This window comes from Pteropus medius, unplaced genomic scaffold (genome assembly GCF_902729225.1).
Source record: "Pteropus medius unplaced genomic scaffold, Ma_sr-lr_union100, whole genome shotgun sequence".
Lineage (NCBI taxonomy): Eukaryota > Metazoa > Chordata > Mammalia > Chiroptera > Pteropodidae > Pteropus > Pteropus medius.
The window spans coordinates 595,546-622,524 of NW_024355109.1; the positions used below are offsets into that span (position 1 = coordinate 595,546).

General features: G+C 39.6%; 1 protein-coding gene and 1 pseudogene across 5 annotated transcripts in view; one reads left to right on the forward strand and one right to left on the reverse strand.

Annotated features, from left to right (window-relative positions):
* The window catches only part of LOC120598328 (cytidine monophosphate-N-acetylneuraminic acid hydroxylase), a 234,473-nt gene that overhangs the window by 91,345 nt on the left and 116,149 nt on the right, over positions 1-26,979 (forward strand). For 3 of the 4 annotated variants that reach the window (XM_039857095.1, XM_039857097.1, XM_039857096.1), the window contains exon 3: positions 26,548-26,647. The exons of the other annotated variant lie outside the window; for it this stretch is intronic. In XM_039857095.1, coding sequence (XP_039713029.1) covers positions 26,584-26,647 — 64 coding nt within the window. In that variant the 5' untranslated portion in view covers positions 26,548-26,583. The remainder of the gene's footprint in view (positions 1-26,547; positions 26,648-26,979) is intronic. 4 annotated transcript variants of the gene reach the window in all.
* Positions 6,262-8,182, reverse strand: LOC120598365 (60S ribosomal protein L13a-like; annotated as a pseudogene). Its single transcript, XR_005651585.1, has 2 exons — positions 8,108-8,182; positions 6,262-6,867 (listed from the first exon to the last, which is right to left on the reverse strand). The product of XR_005651585.1 is annotated as a 60S ribosomal protein L13a-like (transcript).

The following is a 26,979-nucleotide window of genomic DNA, read 5'->3' on the forward strand; positions in this document are numbered from 1 at the left end:
CAGTGTTTCTTGTAATACTGGTTTGGTGGCGATGAACTCCTTTGGCTTTTTCTTGTCTGGGAAGCTCTTTATCTGTCCTTCGATTCTAAATGATAGCTTTGCTGGATAGAGTAATCTTGGCTGTAGATTCTTGCTTTTTCATCACTTAGAATATTTCATGACAATCCTTTCTGGCCTCCAAAGCTTCAGTTGAGAAATCAGCTGACAATCTTTTGAGAGCTCCGTTGTAAGTAACTAACTGCTTTTCTCTTACTGCTTTTAAGATTCTCTCTTTGTCTTTAACCTTTGGCATTTTAATTATGTTGTATCTCGGTGTGGGCCTCTTTGGGTTCATCTTGTTTGAGACTCTCTGTACTTCCTGGGCTTGTATGTCTATTTTCCTTCACCAGAATAGGGAAGTTTTCCTTCAATATTTCTTCAAATAGGTTTTCAACTTGCACTCTCTCTTCTTCTGATACCCCTATGATGCATATGTTGGCATGCTTAAATTATGTTCATTTGGGGGGATTTATTTTTTTCTTGTTGCCCTACCGACTGGATGTTTTCTGCTACTTTATCTTCTAAATCACTGATTTGATCTTCTGCTTCATCTAATCTACTATTGGTTCCTCCTAAGATACTCTTCATTACAGTTACTGTATTCTCCATTTCTGACTGATTCTTTTTTATGTGTTCTATCTCCATTTTTATATTCTCTGTCTCTTTTTAAAGTTCTCACTCAGTTTATCTACTTTTCCCCTAAGTTCCTTGAGCATCCTTATAACCAATGTTTTGAACTCTGCATCTGGTAGATTGATTATCTTTATTTTCTTGAGTTCTTTTTCTGGAGCTTTGTTCTGTTCTTTCACTTGGGACATGCTTCTTTGTTTCCCCTTTTTGGCTTCCTTGCTGTGTTTGTTTCTATGCGTTAGGTAGAGCTGCTGTATCTTTTGGTCTTGGTAAAGTGGCCTTATACAGTAGGAGTCCTGTGGGCCCAGTGGCACAGTCCCCTGGTCATCTGAGCCAGATGTTCCATGTGTATCCCTTGTATTGGGTTGTATGTAGCATCTTGTCGTAGTTGAGCTTTAGTTTCTGTTTACACATCAATGGGAGGGATTGACCCTTGAGCTGATTGATTGTGAGGACAGGCTGGTGACTGCAGTGGAGGAGTATTTTGCAGGGGCTGACCCTGTGGAGCAGGATTCACTTTAGCAGGGCTCTGGTGCCTGCCCAGTTTGCCCTTTGGGTGTGTAATCCTCAGACATGGCCCCAGGGTGTGCTCCAGCTCAGTCCACAGCCATCTGGTGTGCCAGCACTAAGGTCTCTTTGGAGGGACCCCACCACAGGCCAAACACAGCCCCTCCACCCCTTGCCCTGAAGCCAGACAATTTAGTTGCTCCCCATATGTTCCTAGTGTCCTTTGAGCTGCTGCCCCAGTGCTGGAGCCCAGAGAGAGTGAGCTCATCAACAAATAAGTCCATGCATGGGCCCTTTAAGAGGAACACCTGGGATTTCTATAGCCCTTCATCTCACTCAGCCACAATGTTCACTGGTTTTCACAGCAGAAGTTGTGGGGACTTTTCTTCCCAGCACTGGAACCCCAGGTTGGGGAGCCCATGTGGGGCCAGGACCCCTCACTCCTCCAGGCAGACCCTAGCAACTGAAATATCCTTCCTGATTTTCAGTGGGACCAGCCTATTTCATGTCTCCACCCCTCCTGCCAGTCTCGAGGTGGCCTCTTCTGTATGTCCCCAGTTGTAGGGCTTTTGTTCAGTTAGACGTCAGGTGATTTTTCAATGACGGTTGTTCTGCAGTTTAGTTGTAATTTTGATGTGGTAGTGAGGAGGCAAACACAGCATTACTTACTCCACCATCTTAGCCAGAAAATCGCACTTTGCCTCTTTAATTGAAGTCTTAAGATTTTACGGACAACATCTGTACCCCAAAGCGTCTTATTTATTCCCATGTGGATAAATTCATTCAATAAACCCTATATTTGCATATCTAGATTATCTCTAGAAGTTATTGTCCTTGTTTGGGGAATCTTTGCTGTTTAAGTAGTTCTCAAAGGCATATAAAAGTACCCTAAATCTACCTACCCCTCACCCCCAACTCCATTCCCCAGTTTTTCTCCCCCATATCTTTTCTAGAAATGAAATAAGCTGACTCTGAGGCTTTTAAATTCTGAATTCTGGTTCATTTTAACTGAGTTATTTTGGAAGTCCAGAGGTCTTAAAACAATTGTCTCCTTTGTCTAAGAGATGATAAGCTTAAATTAAACTATTCACTTTCTGATAGTCCTGTGGCTCCCTTGGCTGTCTAGCTAGGAACTCCCTTAGCAAGCCAACTACCCCTCTGATAAATAGGAAATCTACAAATAATTCGCAATGACTTTGAGTGAGTACAACTAGGAGTTATCAGACAACCGAGATACTCTAAAAGTGACCTATGGAAAAAGTAAATTCAAAATATGCCTACTTTCTGGCTTTCTTTCAGATTATTTTAAGATTATATTGCATCTTTTGTTATATTTTTAGTTGCTTAGCTCTTTTACTCTATAGTTAATATTGTTATTGCTCTATTAAGAAATACTACTTTTAGCCTTCTGATTTCATTCATATTTTGGCAAATTGACATTCTGTCAAATGGCACAAGAACTGTATCAACCATACTGAATAATATCCTTTCCTTCATGCTGAGCACTTTAAATGTCTTTTCTCATATAATTCTCAAGACAACTTAAGAAGTAGGTGCTTTTATTATCTCCATTATTCAGATAGGGAAACTTTGCCCCAGAGAGGTTAAACGCCTGTCCCAGAGTTACACATCAACACCACAGAGTAGCTCTGATTATGGGTTGGGTTCAAGAGGTTATGGTATTTCGATTTATTCCTAATATGCTGCTTATATCCCAATATACTGCTTAAAAAGATGACTACTACTGCCCTCTGCTGGTGGCTAGCAGAATTGATGTGCTTCTGCTCAGGTTGCACTACAAGCAGTAATGATTTTGATACACATTCATGCCATCTATCATGCTAGTGTCTAGAACAGTGCCTGACACATAATAGGCTTTCAAAGTCTGTGAAATGAATGAATGGGAGATCCCAGGAGAATTTTTGTTGGTGAAAGTTCTCAAGTTGTTTTTTTAACTCCACAAATAACTAAATCCAGAAAGATATGGAAGCTACCTCACACAAGGCAATGATAACGTTTTAGAATATTTACTCCATCAACTGTACCAGTTTTGGATTTATATACACACTTTGCATTTCACTGCTTTAACCTAGTTTATAAGCTGAGTCTCACTCTTATGTTTAAGTCTATCATTTATACTGCATAGATTTCAGAAAGAATCTTAGTTTTAGAACTAAAAAAAAAACCTGAGAAATACTGGCTAATGTTTCCCAATCCTATTTCAACAGATGGTGTTAAAAAAGGTTTTATAAAAAAAGATGTTTCACAAACAATGCAGTAAATGAAGTTCTGTAAGTTTCTTCATTGTAGAACTGGAGTGATTATATTAATATTAAACAAAACAGTTCTCAAGACAGGGAGTATTACTAGAGACAAGAGGAAGTATTCATAATAACAAAAAGGTCAATACTTCAGTGAAATATAACAATAATACATGTATATGTGCCAAATAACAGAACATCAAAATACATGAAGCAAAAATCTGACAAAACTGAGGGCAGGAATAGACAAATCCACAATCATTGTTGGGGATTAAACATATCTCCCCTAATAATTAACAGAACAATAAGCAAAACAGCAGTAGCAATGAGTGAAACTAAAATATATGATGTGTTAGGGTTCCCTAGACAAACAGAAACAAAAGGATATATATGTCCTATATATCTATATATCTATATCTATATGAATGTGTGGGTGTATACATACATATTATAGGAATTGACTCATGTAATTATGGAGACCAAGAAGTCCCACAGTCTGCTGTCTGCAAGCTGGAGGAACAGGAAGGCCAGTGGTATGATTTAGTCTGAGTCCAAAGGCCCAAGAATTAGCGGTGGGATGAGGATCAGTGGCGTAAATCCAGGTCCAGCTCTGAGGGTCCTAGCACTAAGAGTGCCAATGTCTGAGGGCAGGACAAGATGGATGTCTCAGCTCAAACAAAGAGAGCAAATTCACCCTTCCTTCACCTTTTTGTACTATCCAGCCTCAGCAAATTGGATGAGGCCCATGTGCTTTGCTGAGGATGATCTTTAAGCAGTCTCCTGATTTAGATACTAATCTCTTTCAGAAAAACCCTCACAGACACAGCCATTTGGAAATCCCTTAGCCCAGTCAAGTTATCACATAAAATTAACCATCACAGTGGGTTGACTTTTCCTCTCTCCATATTTCCCCTAATCTCTCTTTAACCAATAGGTTCTAGAAGGCATGGTTCCTGAAGAAGGTGAGAACCACTTGGCTTCATCCATGCTTCCCAAAACCATAATTACTTCTGAGATTCTGTGTCACTTAGAATATTTTCAGTGACAGGTAATGAAAGCTTAATTCAAAGTGTATTACACAACAAAAGGAACTTATTCCTTCAGGTGTGGATCAATCAGGGTTAAATTTCTCTTGAATTTTTTCAGTTTTCTCTTCTTCGTGTGTTGGATTCATTCTGAGGCTAGTATCCTATATGGATACTAGTATCAATAACAGTTCTAATTTTATATTCCAAGCTAAGCAGAAAGAAAGAAATGTGTTCCAGAAGTGCCCGCAAAAGTCCTGAAATTCACTATTGGCTCAGACCATAGGTTCATCTCTGATCTAATCACTGCAGTCACTGTAGTAGAATGTCCTCTTTGGCCCAATACATGTCATTTGTTTCATCCCTGAAGTAGGATAGTTGGGAATAGATGGAAGCAAAGTGGAGACTGTTGGAAAAGGTTAAGTGGGGCATGGAAATGTGGCAGCCAACCAACAGATGACCATTGTAGTGCTTGACATAGATACACACACACACACACACACACACACACACACACACACACACCAGCAGCAACTGAAAGCTTAATCACACAAATGAACATAAATGATTTACAGAGTATGTTAGAGCAATAGATTCATATAGAAGACAAGAATTTTGTTAAACTACAAAACTATCGTTTAGTAAACCAAAAAGGATAAATAATATATAACATTGTGATGGTTTTTCTTTTATCTTTCTTGAGAAGGTTTTGAATGAAAAAGAGCACTGACTCTTTTGCACTTTAAAGCTTAAGCATTTGAGATTTTTTCTTGTTTTCTTGACTACACTCATATTATATCAGATTTTAAACCAAGACTTTAAAATTGTTGTTAATATTCTAAGAATGTTCCACAGTTATGACTATATAAGAATTACTGCACTTGGCATTCTGCTCCTTAGTTTCCATCTTTGTTTGATTAATGTTCATATTGTAATGTTGCCACGATTACAACAATGGAGGGTTGGCAGACACCCTCTGTGAGTGTAAAAGGAAAATTAAAGTATGAAGAAAATGTGTGGTAAAGGGGAAAGAGCTTGGTGAGCAGTGGATGATAAGTTCTCCAAGTAAAAGCTAACTGAATATAAAAGTTGGAATTACTGAGCTGGAAAGGATCTCAAAAGGTCATCTGGTCCAGTCTGACTTCTAAGCAACGCATTAAAATTATTCAAGACTAAGAGTTAATTGTATTCTGTGTAGCAATCTTTTTTTTTTTTTTTGTCCTTAAAAAAGTGATCAAACAGTAGGGAAAAGCCCAATTAATTCTTAATTCAAAGTTTATCGTATTTTGCTGTTCTGAAATATTTTTGAAAAGATTTTTAAATTCCAACTTCCTACCAAATAGGAAGCAGTTGTTCCAAAATACATATTTTACTGTTTGCTCTGCCAGTGAATATGAGGCAATAATTTCTTTATTACCACAAAAGCCAAGGGGAGCCCATGGAATTAGGATCAAACTAGTAATCGGGCTTTTCTGAGACTGTGGGGGACAATTTGTTCTTTAGTTTCCCGGGGATTATTAAGCACACAATCTAACCAAAATGCTTAAAAAATACATTAATTATATTTATAAAGTGTCACATATTTCACGAAAGTGTATTACTCTTTTCTGCGTACGCTATTGATTTATATATAATTAAAATTATGATAGTAATATAAATTTTGTACAACACTATTTGAACCAGCAACTAAATTTCCACTTCTAAAAGTTTACCCTGAAAAAATAATCATAGGTGGAAGCAAAGACTTATATACAAATGTTTATTGCAATATCTTTTTTTTTTTTTTTTTTTTAGGAGTTAAGCGTCAATTTTATTGGGCTCAGACCAGGAGTCCGTGGGTCTTGAGGACCTCTGTGTACCTGTCAATTTTCTTCTCCACATTCTTTTCAGCCTGTTTCTGTAGCCTCATGAGCTGCTTTCTCTTGCGGTAATGGATCTTGGCCTTCTTCCTCTTTCCCTCCAGAGTGGCCGTAACTGGCTGGTACTTCCAGCCAACCTCATGAGCCAGGCGCCTGAACAGGCAAACTTCAATGTAGGCTTCTGGCACTCAACCTTGAGGGCAGCAGGAACCACCACACGCTTTTTCTTGACATAGTGGGGCGGGATCCCATCAAACACCTTGAGGCGGTCCAGCACAGCCTGGCCCCGCTTGGTCTTGTGGGGCAGCACTCCTCGCACTGTCTGCCAAAAGACGTGGCTCTGGCCCGGAAGTGGTAGGGACTTCGGCATGGGTTGGTGTTCATCCGCTTGCAGAGGAAGGCCAGGTACTTCAACTTTTTTCTATAGAAATTTCCAGAAATGTTGATGCCCTCCCAGCGCACCACCACCACCACTTTCTGGCTCAGCAGTACCTGCTTAGCCACCGTGCGACTCAGGAGATGGCCTCAGCCCTCCAGCACCAGGACCTGACTCGCCGCCCAACATCATTTCTAATAGCTAAAACTGGAAACCGCTAAAATACCCAACAGTAAAAAGTGGTTAAGTAAATTATGGTGAATCTATACAACATGATATTATACAGTCATTAAAACTATGATTTCATAGAGTGTCCAGTGTCATGGGAAAATGTTTGTGACATATATCATTGTGGGAAAAAAAATCCAAGATATAAACAATGTATATAGTATATGATCCCACTTAATACAGATGAACAATATGATCTAAAGGAAATATATCAAAATATTAATGAGTTAAATCTGAGTGGTATGTATATATGTGATTGTTACTTTTTTCTTTGGTCTTTTTTATTTTCTATAATGAATATATGTCTTTTGATAACCAATAAAAGCCATAAGTATTATTTTTAACACTACATCTTAGTTTAAGTAAGTAAATGTTCAAAATATTCAGTTTCTATGCATTTTGGAGGATATACTATGCACGTTATCTATATTTCTTGCTCAGTCTACATAGATGCTGTGCAACCATTGTTGTTATTATATACATTATCTTGAAATAGTTCCATGTGTTGCCACTTGTATTTCTAACTCTTCTTTCTAATATATTTTTACCTGACTAATGTTTTCCATATTTCAGGAGTACTTTGAGACCCTTTCACAATGTTTTTCCCTTAGATGTAGTGTTGCCTCATGTTTTAATTTATTCTGGAGAAAGGATACTTTCTATCCAACTGCTCCTCTACAATATTATAGGTATTCTTGGCAAGATTAATTGATCCATACTCTGATTCATACTCATAGGTCATTTTAGGAGATTTCATTGGCGGGGGGGACGTTTTACCTGAAACACTAAATATTGTGTCGACGTCAGTAAACAGATTTTTTTGCACAAGGCTATAAATATCAGTGCAAATGAATATTCTGCTTCACAGTGACACTTTCAATGAAAATTTTCTCTTCTAAATTCAAAGTATACACTTGAACATTAAGAGCCCATGCTCTTACACGGCACTCACCTGACTCTACTATAGGTAGATAGGATGAGATTGTGCAGAACCTTTTAGGCTGTTCTAAAGAACTATAAAATAGGTTCGCTTATGCTCCAAATTGTCTCAAATATAGTTTAACTTTTTATATCTGCCTGCTTGACTGTCTTTCTGAATAATTCAGTCTGAAGTCATTAGGAAGCACAGATTGAAGTAGGCCTTTGTGCAGAGGTGGGCATTGGACCAGTATGAGGTAGTACAGCCTGAGCGGAGTGAGGTGTGCGTGATGTATGAGAGCCAATGGGAGGTGAGGAGAACACCCAGATGGGGGCCATGGTGGTGGCCTCAAACACAGAGTGTTTGAGCCCAAGTGGACTTAGGAGGCTGCCCACATGAAATTAGGGGAATAGTGTATGCAGCCAATAAGTAAGGACAATGGGAGCCGAGTTTCCCACTGTGGGAGGAGGGAGTTATAAATATGAAAAGGGAGAAAACTAGAATGAAGCTGTACATTTGGATTGGAATTGGCAGTTAGTGTGAGCATTAGGTTTACAAAATATATTTGGATATATAGATTTAGAAATAAAGATGTCAATATTTATTCATGTATTATGTAGATACACACATATATTCCTTAGCTCTGTTCACTGAGGCGTAGAAGCAGCAATAACATCCCAATGGCCCTGAGCATACCTGGTGCCCAGAGCTTGGCATTTAAACACCACTCTTCACTAAAATGAACCAGGGCTTCATGGAGAAAAGACTGACTCTGAGAATGGGGCAAGGAGAGTACAAGATTATCTGGGACAACTCAAAGAATGATGGGGACATATCAAAAAGAACACTAGAGTTAGCTTAAGTGGGGCTTTTACAGATGAAATCTGGGTCAGTTTGACCTTCAAAATAAATGATAGTTACAAAGTGTAACCTATTGAATACGCTTCTATGAGTCCCAATTGCAATAAATGAATAAACAAGTTTTCCTTATAGTAGAATTCCAACTAATAGAAAAAATGTTGGCATTAGGAAATCACTATTTGTTAACAATGGAAATAATAATAAATTGAGTCAGGAAACATCATGACAGCGAAAACTAGTAGATAAAAAATTTGATACTTACGTAGTCTCAAGGCATCTCCCTGCAAAATATTTGGGCTTCTGCCCCTTACACATTAGCTATTCCCTGCATGCAAGTCAGTAGGGAAAAGTCAGGCATCTCAAGGAGACCAGTCTCATCTCTGCAGAGAATCCCAGAGACTCAGCCTGTATATTCCACCATTGAGAGTGATTGCCGGGCCTACCGCAGCTAATAATCAAAGTGCATTTGAAAGTCCCTGCAATGATTGCTGCTTAGTCATCAACTTCCCAATGGGATCTGACTCAGGGTTTATGGTCATAGCATGAATACTGGCAATTACCATTGTCTTGGTCCATTTGGGCTGCTATAACGAAAATTCCATAATATGGGAGACGTATAGAAAACGTGACTATTTCTCATAGTTCTGGAGTCTGGGAAGTCCAGGATCAAGGTGCTAGCAGATTGGGTGTCTGGTGAAGAGCCCACTTCTCCTCAATGATGGCTGTCTTTTTGCTATATCTTCACATGGTAAAAGGGACTAGGGAGTTCTGTGGGATTTTTTTTTTATAAGAATACTAATCCCATCCCATTCATGAGGACTCTACCTTCATGCCCTAAGCACATCCAAAAGGCCTTACCTCCTAACACCATCACATTGAGCTTCAATGAAGGGCATACACACATTCAATCTGTAGCACCCATTAAGAGGCCATGCTCTAAACAATTAGGACAATATTCCAGATTTTTGAGCCTTTCCCTAATCTAAAGTGTTCCAGGTATCTGGGCTGGTTCTTTAGCAAGTCATTTAGATTTGATAAAAAAGGAATGTCTGTAGAGGTTAAAACTGGCCCTCAGGTGATGCCCCACCAGGTTTAAAACCATCACAGTCTGGTGGAAATATAATGCAAGCCTAAATCCAAGGCACATGTGTAATATAAAATTTTCTAATAGCCGCATTAAAAAAATAAAAAGAAACAGGTCAAACTAACTTTAATAATATACTTTATTTAACCCAATAAATAAATCCCATTATCATCATTTCAAGATGGACTCTATATAAAAATTATTAATTTAATATTTATATTCTCTGTTTATACTAAGTCTTCAAAATTTGGTGGCATTTTACATTTATAGCTCATCTCGGTTTGGACTACTTACACTTCAAGTGCTCAAGAGTGTTGTGTGGTGACCTGATTAAACTGTGTGGTTTCAGGGTCTTCAGGCCCTGTTCACACTGACAAAGCAGTTCTTGGCACCTCTCTTCCAGGTGGAGTCAGGCCATGTTTTATGCACTCTGATATAATTTCTTGAGCACCCCGCTGGCTTACAGTAGTCTTCCCCCATGGTCTTTCAATAGCCCCTCCAAACAGGGATCCTCTCTCCTATGGCTTCAGGGACACATTCATCAGCAGTTCCCTTAGCTGAAAGGAACCCACCAAAAACACCCTCTAGGACTGAGACAGCTCATCCTGGTATGTTAGAGCATTTGCCATGTAAGCAGAATTTTGGCAAGGTCACGAGATCAGGTAAAATAATTTTGGTAAAGCAACAGTAGCAAAATGAAAAATAATTCCATGATAGAAAAAAAGAGACAGATGAGTGTGGCATGTGACAGAGTCAGAGCTTGGTAGTTTGGGGAACACAGCTGGGTCAGGTTTCCAAGGATCAGACGACCCAACCAAGATTTTGTTGTTCAGGAAATTTGGAGCAGAAATTCTAAATCTGGACCCAAGAGGGGTCCAGATATGGGATTCAGAGAACCTCTGGATCCCCTGAAATTATAAGCCAAATGTTGCACTTATGTGCATGTTGGGGAGACAGATATTCACAGAAGTGGATTAACTACCCATGACTAAGAACCATGTTTTATGGGGTACAGGGTCGCCAGGCAGAAAGAGAGAGAGAATTGTCACTTATTCAAAGCCAGGAGGGGGCTTCTGAATCAAGCCTGCCACTTTCCAGCAGAGAAAGCAGATACAGAGATGTGTCAAGTTATATGACCACACAAGGATTTTCACTAGCTAGTTATTGACTGAAATATAGAAATGCAGTATTTAGGAACTCTATATGACCTGTAAGACTTGGGAAAAAGTGAGATACCCTGGACCACAGAAAAACCCACTGTAAGGATTCTTAAAATCTCTGGTTATCCCAAGTGGACATGATCTTTCCTTCTTTGCTCTTCCGGAGCACCCGGCTTGTATAACACACAGAGTACCACACCAACTGCATTATAATGTATTTATAGTGTTTTCTCAACCTTGAAGAAACCTTAAAGAGTTGCTCACTCTTGGCATTATTGACATTTCAGGTTGACTGATTCTTTGTTTGGGATCTGTCCTGTACATTGTTGGGTATTTAGCAGCATCCCTAGCCTCTACCCATCAGATGCCAATAGCATCATTCCCCGTCCCCGCCCCCACCCCCACCCCCTCTGCGGTTGTGACAACCAAAACTGCCTCCAGATACTGCCAAATTGATGGGGCTGAGGGTGCAAAATTACCCCGTTGAGAATCACTTGAAGTCATTTTAACATATGTCACACTTCTAGATTGAATGCTGCTTAAATGGGAGCCACGCCTTGCACATCTTGAGGCAAGCACGGGACTAGCGCAGTGTACTTAATATATTAAACAAATAAATAGTTCTTGTGTTTCCTGGATTCTACATGCCAGATTGACTATTTCAGAAAGAAAAGAAAAGAAAAAGGAAATATTTTATTCGACTTGTTCTTTTAGGCTCTCTTGAGTTCTGTGTCAGAAATGAGTTGAGCCTTTTATTTTATTTTTTGAGCAGTAAAATATTGGTTGTCAGCTTCTCTGGCATGATAAAAAAGAAAACAATTAGAATCTTCCCCAAATGAAGCTTCCCTCTGGCCTCACACAATGCACTCCATTCAGAGTTCCTCACAAGGAGAATATTTCCTCCTAATTCCTTCATATTCTTTTAACTGATAGTTTTAAAGGGGCCCAATATTCTCTTAATAGTTACACAGTGGTGGAGCACACATTTAAAAACCCACTGTCCAATCAACCAATTAATCGGTCAATCAATAAACTGTGCCCTTACAAAATATTTCAAGTAAAATTGATGAGCCTCACCCAATTTTCTTTCTTTTCCACCCTTGCCCAAGTGCCAGTGTGATGCTTATAGTAGGTCCATATGCAAAGAATATAAATAGAGAGGAAACATATTTCAAGCTATATCTTAGATGTAGGCAAATTAGTTCCACACCATTTCAATCCTAAGGTCTTAACTAGATAGAAATAGTTTCCCTGGAGCTGGAAGAAGCAGCCTGTGTGGTTTGGATGGGCTGGTGCGAAGGGTTAAGTAGAGACTATATGTGAAAGTCCCACCCCACTAGGAAAGGATGCCACCATCCTGAGGAGTGCCAAAATGAGGGAATCTCCAGTCATGGGAGTTAAGCCTCTGCCAGGGAGGCCAAAGCCCAAAGAAGGGGTGGGGTCTGAGACACACCCTCCTGGGGGCCTTGCATATGGTTTTCATTTGTTTATTTTCTTTTCCTAAACTTTTAATTTTAGAATAACTGCAGATTTAAAATTGCAAAGGGAGAAGAGAGAGTTCCCATACACTTCTCACCCACATCCCCTCATTGTTAACTTCGTACATTACCACAGAATATTTGTCAAAACTTAGACACTAACATTGGTATAATATTATTTGTTTATTTTTAACTAAAAGGTTTAATTATTTCCTTTAATATAAAAACATTCAACGCACCCTTGTGTGAGGTTTCAAATGTTTGGGGTGCAGGCCAGCGGCCGTCTCAGGGACACAGAAAAGATGGTTAAACAGATGCTCTTGTTAGACCCAAAGCATACACCCACAGCAAGTCTGGCTCCCTGGCATTTGAAGTAGTTCCTTCTGTCTCCAGATATTTCCAGTTATAAACTTGAAGGGGAGTTTGGGTTCTCAGAGAAGGTTCTCATCCTGTAGGGCAGTGGACAAAGGTGTGGGCAGGGCCATTCCCCCAGCACACTGCCCGGTTCCTCAGGGGTGGCGTTAGGATCTGGAGAGTGGAGCTCTCTGGCCTCCATCTGGTCTTTCTGCAGGCACTGCTAGAAGCCGCTTCCTTCCACCTACTTGGAAAAGTCCTGGGTCTGGCTCAAGAGGGGGCATCACCAGGCTCCCACTCCACCCCATTAGAAATCTCGATCTTTCCTATTGGAATTGTCTTCATTCACTTGTAATGATATATAAGCCCCACCCAAGGCTGTTTGACTGTCTCACCACCACTGGGGAAGTTGCTGACAGGTGGATCCTTAAGCCTAGATTCAGTGGATCTGGGATGTGCCCTAAAGATCTGTATTTCCAACAGGCCTCCCAGATTATTCTGATTCAAGTAGCTGGCACTTTTTAGTTAAAAAATAAACAAGTAATAATAATATTATGCCAATATTAGTTTCTAAGTTTTGACAAATATTCTATGGTAATATAAGAAGTTAACGATGAGGGGAAGCTGGTGAGAAGTATATGGGATTCTCTCTTTTCTCTTTGCAATTTTAAATCTGAAATTATTCTAAAATCAAAAGGTTATTAAAAAGAAAATAAACAAATAGAAAGTCAGTGTACCTGTTTAACTACCTGCCAGTTCTAGTCTCTAGAACATAGACCGCTGTCAGCTGACCATATCATTTTTAGCATGCCCCATGGGAACCCCTCAATTCAAGATTTTACGAATTTTATCTGACTGTCGCTCATTGACAGTAACTGAACATACATTATGGAAGGAGAACTAGGTACAATTTGCTAAACATTTAACTCAGCATGAATGTAAATATCACAAATTATATGCAGCACTGCTTCAGTGATAACTACCCATCTCCACTGCATGTGGTCAAGGGAACTGCTCTGTGGGGGGTCCTGGCTCAGGATTCAATTGGTTGCCCAGGATCTGTGCTATCTATTTATCCTCTCACATACCTACCCTGTGGGTCTGTCCTGGAATGGCTATTCTTGCTGATATTTCTAATAACACTTGTAGATTCCATGTAGATCACCAACATCCCACGTTTGCAGGCTTTCCAAAGCCACTTTTCACCTTAATACTCATAAAGCAGGATCTAGACCCCATTCTGAATGACCAGGCATTTTTGGGTTCTCAGAGAACCTACAGACATTCTTGGAGATACCGCTGCCATTCTCACTTCACATTGCTGCAGCCACTTCTCATTGCTCTCACCTTCTCCACTGTTCCCTTCTAGAGACAAAGACGTAGTGGACTGTTTTCCAAGAGGCTTGAGCAGTACTGACAACAATCTTTAATTTCCACTTGGTTCAAGATATGGGAGGGTATTTTGTGTTTGTAGATGTGGGTGCACTTTTCCCTTTGGCCTCAGGCCCCAACATGGTGCTGCTCAGCAACATTCCCTCCATGATAAAGAGATTTTTATGTTATCATCAGAGCAGGATTCTGGGCCCTGCCATGCATGATTAAAGCCTGTCAAAGTGTCCTTTACACCTCAAAATAAGAGCAGTCTCCTCCTGAAATGAAGACTGCCACCTCTATAGTCACAATGATAAACTACAGGTAGCTTTTTAAAACCGCAAAATCATATTCTCGCAAAATGAATTCCACAAATGGCTATTTGTGAACTGGGTCTCTCCTCTGCGCACTTTGTGGAAGAGGCGGAGTTTTCTGCAAGCCTCTGGGTCTTTGGTGGGAAAAGAAATTCCTAAGAGGAGGTGCAGAGGTCATTAAAGTCTTTAACCCTCGACCTAACTTGCCATGAGATCATGACTGTTAACCATTCCTGCCCATGTCTATGAATGTTACCCGTTTCTATGCATTATCTCATTTAATCTACAAAACTTCTGTGACACTCATATTATAATTCCCCTTTTGCAGCTGATGAAAATAAGTCTCAGGGAAGGTAAATGACTTACCTAGTTAACAGCATAATCGGAACCTGACCTATTAGGATCTAGTAAGTACAAATATGCTAGCGCTCTCTTTATGGAGACCATAAAAATGCAGGAGTTTCCTGAATTCACAACTCTATGTACCTGCTTCAAAGAGGGACAGTGTTCAAACTATTTTTTACTGAAGGAGATGTTATAACATCTTTCAGTAACTACTTCAGTGATTGATGATTGACATACTCCTGGGGAAAATATCTTAATAACACATTAATTTAATAATAAACTCTGATAATCAGACTTATTAAAACTACGGAATGGAGGCCAAAGTTTTGTGTATGGCTCCTGCACTGACGTAGAAACTTTGATGCTTTTATCATTGTCCCTGACTGATGATTGTGTGTGTGTGTGTGTGTGTGTGTGTGTGTAGCATTACTGCCCTTAGAATTTTCTGCAGTGAAGGAAATGCTCTATATATGCACTCTCCAATGAAGTTGACACATGACAATTGAGTACTTGAAGGGTGGCCAGTGCAACTGGGAAATTGAAATTTTTATTTTATTTAATTTTAATGAATTTACATTTCAACTTAACTAGCCGTGTGTGGCTATGGCTACCATATTGGACAGCACATGCTATAGAACAGTTGTGACAATGTTGTAATTTAGTTCTTTTGGCAGTTCCTCTGATTCATTTTCTTGAAAACATTCCAAGATAGAACTTTCTTACCCTCAATTCTAAGAATAGGTAGGATTACAGTGAAATTCTAGCGTGGTCATGTGAGTGGAAGCTGAATAAGGACAAACGTTTCCACAGAAGGGTCATCTGTCTGCAGAGGAGGACGATCTGGTCCAACGCACCAGGCAAATTGTGCATTAGAAAGCTCTACTGTGTTTTATTGATGATACTCATCTAGTGAACTGAGTGATTTTCCTGTTAGAATATAATGCAAACATAATCTGAATGCCTTCTGACACTGACTCCACCACAGCTAATAAAAAGAACACCATTCGTATTTCACTGATCCAGATGGATTATGATAAATGGCTGCATAAACCGCTCCAAGTAGAATTTATGTAGAACAGTGCTTCCCATTATTTTTTCCTGTCAAGGAACTGTCTTACCTTCTATTAAATTACACAAATAGTTTCATTTTTGTAACATTATTTCTTCCTCCCTCTGAACACCTGTATCTTCTCTCACAATGTCACCTTCTCTCTTTGTATTTCAATTTGGCCCCCATAACTAGATTGTTCCTTTTATTCTCAGAATATTCTTCTCCATAACATTATCAAGAGTACTCCTGACCTTTTTAAAACTTTTACTTGGTTCCATAATTGTTTCTTTTATCAGATTTTAACAGTACCATCTTCTTTACGACTCAGCTGTAGTCAAATTCAATTCAACAGACACCTGCCCCACCACCTAGTCCAGTGAACATAAGAATTCTGGGTGCTGGTTGAAATGCAGCCCTTCAGGCACCAATGCCAATATTGAAGCGTAAAAAAGAGGATGAGCAGCCCATGGCACAGGCCAAAGGAAGGGACAGAGAACAGGTGGGAGGTACCAGGAAGAGACGTCCTGTAATATAAGGACTGAGATATCCCCACGAGGACATCATAAATGACACTGGTGAGAGTAGTCACCAGACGGCAGAGGGGTCAGAAGTTAACAGAAGGTGTTGAAGCCGCCGCCAAGAGTTTAGACCATACTTTCAAGAAGGTTGCATAAGGACAGAAGGAGGAAGTGAGAGGAGCTACAAAGGGCTCAGGGCGAAGAGGCTTTTGTTTAGAATAAAAGAAACTGCCTCTGGAAGACATAAGTAGAGTTGGTCTAAAGTCACAATCCAGGACCCCTTCCCTGGTCCCAGTGGTTTCCTGAGAGTTTGCTCCCTCATGCTCTGTGTCCCCTCACACATCTCTACCTGTGGTCTCAGGTCTATTCCAGGTTACCTGAGTGCAAATCTCAGCCCTTCCACCAGTTTCTACACAGATTCACACACTCATGGCAATAGTAATCCATATAATCAAGACTAGTGTAAGTTAAGACACTTTAAGGAAGTCCGGGTGTGCTCCTAGAGAGGGGTTACACTGCAAACCACTTTGCCTATTGCCATCCTGCTAGCTCCGTCTCCATCCTGCCTGACTCCCTCCTGCTTCTGTAGAGCAGGGAGTTACTTTCCTTGTCTAGAGCTGAGTGATCCTCTCACACTCAGGCCCCTGCAAACTCTTGCCTTCAACCTCCATGGGCTTATCAATTAATTTTTCTGACAAATCATCAAGAAGAATTTTCATGCCATTGGCTAAGAGAATCCAATAATTCTCTGTCTTGTTACATTAGCAATCTGGGGGTAAAGAGTTTATAGAGACATAAAGATGGATTCATGAAGCAACGTCCTGGGAGAAACTTGGAGGAGACAGGAGGGTGACTACCTTATTTCTTGTCATTGGTGGGACAGGTGTGAGAATCGGTGAGAATGAAGATAAGGCTGTGGGAGTGGCAGGATGTTTATGAAGTGGGTTAGGGTAGTGAGGACCTGAGGGACTCAATATTCTCTATGGGTTGGGGAAATCATCTGCTAGGAATGAGAGAGGCGGTTGAAGGTTTGGAATACTAGCCGAAGGGAGAGAGAAGGGAGAGGGGAGACCTATTTTTGGACAGGGAAAAGGATTGACAAGTTGAATTGAAATTAAAAATTATACATTTGTGGAAACACAAATTCCCACACTGTGCTTTCCTCCAGCAGTGCTAAGTCACTAAGTTACAGAAGCAGAGAAGCGGGAATGAAGGATTGGAATGAAGGATTGACCCATACCAGAGGGTTTGCAGAGCAAGACTGACTTTATTTTGAAGTGCTGGTGAACAAAGGATGAGTGCATGCAGGAGCCTACCCAGCAGCAGAAGACTGCCTTTGGTAGACGTTCAGTTCACTGCGGCCGCATCACCTTGGTGATAATAAATGGGAGGGAGAGATGCTTTTGTATCAACTTTATGTAAGCACCTTGGGCAATTTTGGTTCAAACTTGTGATGAGACCTCCGTTTTTTTCAGACTCTTGCTATGGTTTCTTTCACTTATTTTGGTTGAAAATGGTCGATCTTTGATGACTCGTGTTATCTCCTTAAACCCTACTTTTCCCTCACTTTCGGGTTTGTTCGCCTCTCCTGGCTTTCTTCTGCAATGCAACTCAAGACTGACACACAGTGGCGGTTAGTATAGAACCGCAGAAATGCTGGGTTTTCTTCAGCGCAGCCGGAGACCTGAGAGCATATGCTTCCTTGGTGAGGAGAGTGGAAGCAGAATTCTTTGGTCCTCTAAAAGTCAGAAGAACACATCCTCTGAGTCCCTTAGAGGACCCTCAGAAAGTAAGAAAGCTTGGACTTCAGAAATGGACGCCCTTCTTTGAGATCTCAGTGAATTTATATAGAAACTATATTGGAAATGAAAGCAGACTATATTGAATAAATAAAATAAGAAAAGAAAAAGATCTCTCAGATTAGGAAGAGTTAGGCAAAAGAGAATTGGAATATAAGACCATTTGGGAAAGATGTGGGCTCCTGGATAATTTTTCTTCCCCAACAAATATGTGTGGCTTATCGAGCAGTTTCACTTCAGTGGCAGATGTGTGAACAAATTTTATTTTTTGCTCATTTATGCTTTTCGTCGTGCTCTGTCAAAATATCCTTTTCCTGACCCTTAATGAAATCTTGGGCACATTTAACAACTTTTGGTTACTAAAAGTCTATTTTGTTTCTAACTTCAATAATAATCTCAAATATTACCATACCCTATTCCCACTCCAGGTACTAGGTCACAAAGAAAGTCTTATCATTAAAGAAGTCATAGTTGACATATAACATTGTATTAGTTTTAGGTGTACAACATAATGATTTGATATTTGTGTATATATTGCAAAATGATTATCACAGTAAGTTCAGTTACTATCCATCACTACACATTGTTACATTTTTGTGTGTGTGATGAGAACTTTTAAGATTCTTAACCACATTTTCTTAAAAACTTTCAAATATACAGTACAATATTTCTAACTATAGTCACCATACTGCACATTATTACACCACTAGGACTTATTTATCTTACAACCAAGTCATAATTTTTAAGAACTTAAAGTCATATAAATCAGATTATATGACCATATTGTCATAATCACATCAGAAATAAACAGTAAAAAGACTTTAAAAAATCTGAATGTTTGGAAACTTAAAACTAAATTCCCAAGTATGGGTTAAAGAGAAACTACAGGAGAAATAACAAAATATTTGTACCTGAAGGACTGGAATGTACTATACATCTGAACTAGTGAGGTTAATTTAAAGGAAAATTTATAAACATATATGCATTTATTAAAAAATAACAAAATCTGGAAATAAGTAAATTAAGGTTTTTATTCATGAAACTACCAAAAGAGTGATAGGGTAAACTTAAAGAAATTGGAAGGAAGTAATAAAGACAGCAGGAAAAAGAAAGAATTAGAAAAAATAATGAGGATCAAAAAAGTAAAAACTTCTTTGTAAAAAGAAAATATTAAAATTTTTAGGCCACATAATAGATGAATAGAAGATAGAAGGCAAAAATAAACATTATCAGGAATGAAAAGCAGATATAACTACGGATACAGTATTTTTTAAACCATGAGACTACCATAATTTTATGTCAAGAATTAGAAAAGTTGAACAAAATGTAACGTCCTTTAGAAAAAAATAAATGATCAAAACTAATTCAAAAATTATAGAACCTAAAGAAAACTATAGTTGGTATTTATAACTTTCTTCTTCTGTGAACTATGCTCCATTTTCTTTCACCTTCAGCTATGACTTCAGCCGGCCAAGATTCTCTACCACTTTCATTTCTGAAGAATTGAATCCTCAGCAGTCTTGCTTTTTTCTTATTTGATGTAGTTTTTCATTAACCTTTCCTTTTTCCTGATTGCAATAATGGTTGCATTTAACAATAGATTTTTACATAGTGCAAAAATTTAAAATATATCCAATCATCATTCAATTATCATTATGGAGAGTTTAATAAAGTTAAAAATTCTTCCGAAAACACTTATATAAGTGCTACCACCTTAAAACTTATGTAAATATTAAGAAATAATTAGGAAAGATTATCTTTTCCCTTCCAAGAGTTTTTCACTATAAGGCGCATAATATTAAAATCTAAGAAGTGGGCAAAATGGCATAGGTGATAGAAGCTTCACTCATTCCCTCTTGCGATCAAAGTTGAGACAGAAACTTGGAGCAAACAGCAAGCAGAGTTGCCTGGGATCTAGATGAACAGAAGCACCACAACTAAGGAAAGAAATAAGAAATCACCCTGCAACAGTTGGAGGTAGGAGAGGACAAAGACATGAAGCTGCCCAGTCCTGAGTGTCTGAGTAGGACAGAGGCTGTGGCAGCTGCAGGCGCCTCTTAAAGGGGCCGTGTCCATGAGCAGACTTTCGCAGTGATGAACCTGCTTGTTCTGAGCACCAGCTTTAGGTCAGCTGCTCAGGGGTCACCAGGGACTTATAGCGGGGACACTAAGCTGTCGGAGTGAGGGCCAGAGGCAATGCCTTCTACCGGACAGAAGTGCTGGCGGTATCCATCGTTCCTCTGTTGAGCCCTCCCTCCTCCCAGTGTACAGAAACAACGCTGCCATGGCTGAGATGTCATCAAACTGGATAAAAGGTGGCTCCACCCAGAGGGTTGCCTGAAACTCTGTCTCCCCCAACTCACGGCCCCATCCAAGCCACATCTAGGTGTGCAGCACCAAGACTCACATTGGTGGCAGCTGGCCTCAGTTTCTGGCGTGGCCTCTTGAGGCAACTCAAGCACAGCATCTGTGGATTGCTTGCTGAATCTTAAAAGGTGGCAGGTGGCTTAACTGGTGGCTCCTGTAAGTCAGAGTGACTCTGAAGTAAGTCAAAGAAAGACAAATACTACATGATTTCACGTACATGTGGAATCTAAAGAACAAAATATACAACAAAAATGGAAACAAACTCATAGATACAGAGAATATTTTGAGAGCTACTGGATGGGAGGGGGAGTTGGGGGATGGTGAAAAAGGGCAAAGGAATTAAGAAGTACAACTGGACAGATACAAAATAGTCATGGAGATGTAAAGCATAGTATAAGGAAAATAGTCAACAATGTAAAAAATATGTAAGAGCCTAGGCCAGAGGGGAAAAGGGTGAGAGTTAAGGGGAGCAGGGGAGGGGTCATGCCCATGCTCTTGGAGGTAACTGAGAAGTTGGGGGGTTGGAGAAATGCTATTTGTGGGGGACGAAGCCAGAGGTTCTAAAGGATCAAGAAAAAAGGCCTGGTGCAGGGATGCGAAAGAAGGCCAGAGTCTAAAAGCCTACTTTAATCATGTTGCTCCCTTCTCAAATTGAATTGGAGTGGAGAAAAAAAGTGGTATAGATGATAGAGGCTCTGTTCATCCCTCTGGCGACCAAATCAAAGTTGTGACGGAAACAAGGAAAAGCAGTAAGGAAAAATCACCTGGGATGAACAAGCCATACAACTAGGAAGAAATCCAAGAAATCACCCTGCATCAAAAGAAGGTAGGATGGGGTGAGAACGCGAGGCTGCCCGGTCTTGAGCGGCCGAGTGAGACAGAGGCTGCAGCAGCGGTAGACACCTCTTAAAGGGGCCACGTCCGCAAGCGGACTTTCATGGTGAAGGACCTGTTCGCTCTGAGCACCAGTGCCGATTCAGCTACATGCAGGGGTCACCAGGAACTTACAGAGAGACATTGTCGGAGTGAGGGCCAAGGAGAGACTCACTTAGTACAGCAGTGCCAGCATTATCCATTGTTCCCTGTTGAGTCCTCCCCCATACCAGTGCGAGGACACAGCGCCGCCATATCCGTGACATCGTCAAACTGGGTAACAGAGGTCGCTCTGCCCAGAGGATTCCCTGAAACTCTAACTCCCCCAACTCGCAGCCCCACCCAAGCCGCATCCAGGTATATCCTCAGCGAGTCAGATGCTCCTTGCTGAGTAACACCTGGGCTCACACTAGAGGCAGCTGGCCTCAGTTTCTGGCATGGCCTCTTGAGGCAACTATAAGCACAGCTTCTATGAACTGCTTGCTGAATCTTAACAGGTGGCCCCGGAGGGGCACAGGATGGGGCTACACCTACTTCACAAATCCACACTAATAAGACTGGGAGACTTAGGAGCTTTGCTTAGTACATAGAAACAGACACAGAAAGGCAGCCAAATGGGAAGACAAAGAAGTAGAAACCATATGAGAGAACAGAACAGAGATTCAGGAATAATGGAGTCAAACAATCTAACAGATGCAGAGTTCAAAACACTGGTTATAAAGATGCTCAATGAACTTTTGGGAAGTGTAGAGAACTTAAAGAGAAAAAAACATGAAAATGGAAATGGAAATTATAAAAGAGAATCAGTCTGAAATGAAGAACACATCTGAAATGAGAAGTATATTAAATGGAATAAATAAAGGAAAAAACAAAGTGAATAAAGAAAAGGATTAAATGCCATATCTAGAGGATGGGAAAGCCAAGGACACACAATCAGAATGGCAAGAGATGAGATGCCAAGACTATAAAAATAATTTAAGAAGCATATGACACTATTAAGTGTCTAAATATCTGTCCAATCGGCATAATTGAAGAAAATCAAAATGTTAAACAGCTGTTTGAAGAAATAATGATGGAAAACTTCCCTAACTCAGTGAAGGAAATGGACATAAAACCCCAGGAAGCTCAGAGTATTTCAAAAATCAGGGATCCAAAGAGGCCAGCACCTTCAAGACACATCATAATTAAAATGCCAAAGGTTAAATACAAAGAAAGAATATTAACAGCAGCAAGAGAAAAATAGATAATTATAAGGGAACACCCATAAGACTGGCAGCTGATTTTTCAAAAGAAACTTTGCAGGACAGAAGGATTTGGCAAAAAGTATTCAACAGGATGAAGACCCAGGATCTACAACCTAGGACACAACCTAGGATCCAGCAAAGCTATCATTTAGAGTTGAAGAACAGATAAAGAGCTTCCTAGACAAAAATAAGCTAAAGGAATTTATCACCACCAAGCCAACATTACAAAAAATGTCGGAGGGACTTCTTTAAGAAGAAAAAACAAATATCAAAAACAGGAATAAAGATTGGTAACAACTATATTCCTATCAATAAGTACCTTCAATGGGAAAGAATTAAGTGCTCCAACCAAAAGATAGAAAGGCTGAAAGGAGAAGAAAACAAAACTCCTACATATGAAAAGGAAAGCGATGGAAAAAGATATTGCTTTGATGGACCTAGAAGGTATTTAAGTCAGACAGAGAAAGATCAACACTATATGATGTCACTTATATATGGAACCTAAGGAATAAAAAGAACAAACTAATCAAAAACAGATTCACAAATATAGTGGACAATTTGGTGACGGACAGAGGGTAGGGGGGTTGAGGACTGCGAGAATGGGGTGAAGGGTTAAACAAGTATGAATTAGTAGCTGATGGATGGTCATGGGGATGGGGAGCGCAGCATAGGGAATGCAGTTAGCATTAATACTTTGTCTAGGTGGAGGGTCAGGGAAGTGAGGGAGCAATTGGAGGGATCATGTTATGAACTATAGATGTCTAACCAGTATACTGTATACTTGAAACTAATTAAAATAAATTTTTAAAAATTGAAAAAAATATGTAAAGGGGAAGAGAAGTACCTAATTTAATGGGGTGACCACTTCGTGAGTTATATAGATCTCTAATCAGTATGCTGTACAACTGAAACTAATATATTATTGTATGCCAATTATAATTGAAAAAAAACATTGAATTGTACAATGTAAATACGAGCAACTAATTGTCTATTATACTTCAATAAAGCTGGGGGAAAAAATTGAACCCCCCAAAAATAAAAAAAATCTAGAAGCCATTAGATTATGTAATACTTCTCTTTTCAATCATTATTCGTCTTTTATCTTGTTTTACCTGAACGAAGCAGGTGAGTAGTATAGTTATAACATACCAGAATTGATCAAAACTATTAGATTTAAGAAACGATATATTTGTGTGCAGAAAGATATTAATTTCATTTAATAAGAAAAATGGCATGTTGTATATAAACTATAGATCCTATACTGTTATAGGTAAAAAAAAAAATGGTGAAGCATTTAGAATAACAGAGAAGGATAAAAGCATTGGGATTTTTAAAAATTAAAAACATCACACTATTTATTTTAATATCCAAGAAAAAAACAGAAGCTAAAAAATATAGAAAATAATTTTAGTTTTTAATTTTGTGTTTGATTTATTAATAACAGTCCAAAAGTTCAAACTGTGTTTCATTTTCATTCTGATATGACAAATTTAAATAGAGGAAATTTTGTATTATTTGAAAGCATCTGAAATGCTCATTTTCCCTTCAAATAAATATTTCATACAATATGTTGCTCAGAATAAGGTGAAATGTAGTATATTCTTATTTGTAGCAGCACAGTTTCTATTTTAATGCCAATGTATACATATTTAATTTTAAAAAATTGTCTTCTAAGACCAAAAGTTGCGAGTTGGTTTGGAACGACATTACAACGTGCATCAATGCCTCCATTTGAACTTGTTGGCACTGAACTTTCAATTTTATCTCTCTGAATTCTTACCTTAAACCACATCCCAAAACCAAGGTGAAAATTGGGTTTGGAGTCAGGGCACTCACTGGATGTCATTCTGGCAAAAGTCTGGTTTCTGATGGGTAACAAAGAAGCTGGTGATGTGATGGTTAAGAATGTGCATGTGTTAGTGTTCTTAGTGATGGTCTGAGCATTATGTATGCTATTTAATTCAGCTGAATATGTTTCACTGAAAACTCCTGTATTCCAAAATTTGTTTTACAATGTCTGTGGGCCTGGAGTTGAGTTTCTGGCTTGCACTGACATAGCGATATATCCCCTGAGTAACATGCCTGAGAAGTTACCACAACGGGCTGTGCATTTCTTCCATATTGTCGCTGGTTTTCAGAAACTTATAAACAACTGACTGAATCCTCTAAATTAAAAGTTGTCAGATGTGATGATTCAAAAGTTCCTACAGCAAAGTCTGACTGAATAAACTTAGAAAGCTGGGGTGACACAGACCAATTACAGGGAATAAAGCTGTGTCGAGAGAGTAGTCTTAAACTCTGAATATTAGGGAAATTCTGATTCATGCCATGAAAGTCTGGAAAGAACTTACACTGTTGTAGGTCTTGTTGGGGACAACCAAAAACAGACTTGTCAGAATTCCCATCTGCAAGCCAGCCGTGAACTTGCAGAAGCCTCATTTTCTGGCTCAATTTCTTGTGCTTTTTTGAGTGCTGCAGCTGCTGCTGTGACTGTAGCTACCTGCCCTGAACTTGAGTTGTTGCTGCTGGTGATCTGAACACATAAAGGTACACTTATAAAAACAAGTCAAGATTTTCTGTTATGCTAACAGATAAAATCCTCACTAGAAAGTCATATCTGAAAATTTCTTCATTGTATGTATTTGATGTCTTCAAATCAATGTGCAAGTCTTTCCTAGGCCTATATATGTTACTGTTACTATCGAATGGAAAGAACCTTACGTGCTATCCAGAAAGCATCGAGTTCATGTCCTGAGACAGATCCATTAACTCATATTTTAGGCCATTATCATTTCCCACTTGGCACAATATTATATTGCCAATGACTGCCTTCATGCATAGATTTATTTTTTATTTTTTTAAAGTTTCTTCAAAGGCTACACTATTTGAAACAGGATAGAAACACCTGGATGCATTTTGTTGCATCACAGCACTCATAAGAAAACTAAGATTATAGGATCTTATTTAGAGTTAAATTGATAGTAGACTTTGTCCCATGATGCTGCCTCCAGCTCTCATGGGTAAAAGATCCATTATGGCAGGGAAAAGACTGACTGTCTCATACAGCACAGCCTCTCCCGTGGTAAACATTAAAGGTGACTTCTATTTTGTGTAAATGCTCTGTTCTCCTTCGTTTTGGGCTTAGTTGCACTGACATAATCTAACTTGCCATTTTGAAAAACCAAGAGTGCATTTGGTGGAACCCAGGTACCCTGCCTTTCTTTGGTGAGGAGCCAGTGTGGGTTGTGCCCACTCTTCAGGCATCTCGACAGCCTGATCCTCCCTTGCACAGCCCTGCTTTGGTATATTCTAGAATATTGTTTCCTTTGACATCCTGGACAGTAGATGTGAAGTTTACGCTGTGTTTCATTCTAAGATGAATATTTTGTTCAGATTTTAAGTCTGAAATGGAGGTTAAAATGTGGCTGGAGCAGCTATTACATAAAGTTAGTGGAGGTGGAGAACAATCCATCTGTCTCTTCTTCTGTCCATGAAGTTGCCTTAATTTCCCTTGGAAACTCTTGCCAGGAATCTGGATGAATTATCCAGCCAACTCCTCAATTGGCAGATGAAGCACATCTTCGTAAAAGATCTGTGGGATGCTGGGGTGGGTTGTCACAGATATTGGCAGTGCGAGGCCACCAACTCCAGCAATTCTTTGGGGAGACATATGCTGGGAGAGTTTAAATGCCTTGTGTGGCTGATGCTGGAACCCAGCTCTGCCTTCAGGATGGTTAAATTCATATAGCCTGTGCTATGTGACATCAGAAGGGAACCCTAGGAGTCATGAATAGTAGGAGAAGCAGAAAAGACCAACACGTCTATAGTGACTACCCATATGAAACCATTCGGAGCCTGAAATAAGAATTTTCTTTACCTGTCAGGCCTTTTGTGAGTTTTGCTCTTCGGCTCGGAGATCGATGGTCTACACCCGCTGTGGCACTGCAACTCATGACCGTCTGAGCAGCCTCTGGAGTGAAGAAGGTACCCTAGCCTGACCCCACTTTCTCACTTGTGGAGCTTGGGCGCCACCAGGGTGGTGTCCACATGCATGCCCGTTGTCTGGGGCGGGGTGGGGAGGGGTCTCGGGCACACTGCACAGTCTAGAATTATTTATATTAATTAAAAAACCTGGACATAACCCAAATATTCAACAAAAGAACAACACAACGGGATACTACACAGCTATTAATAAAGACAAATTGTAGCCTTAATTTTTCCAAAGCTTAGAAATGATTTGGGATTGAAGCAAATAATAAAAAGGAATATTTATACAGGGTTTTTTTTCCTAACTCAAAATCAGCACTGTTATGTCT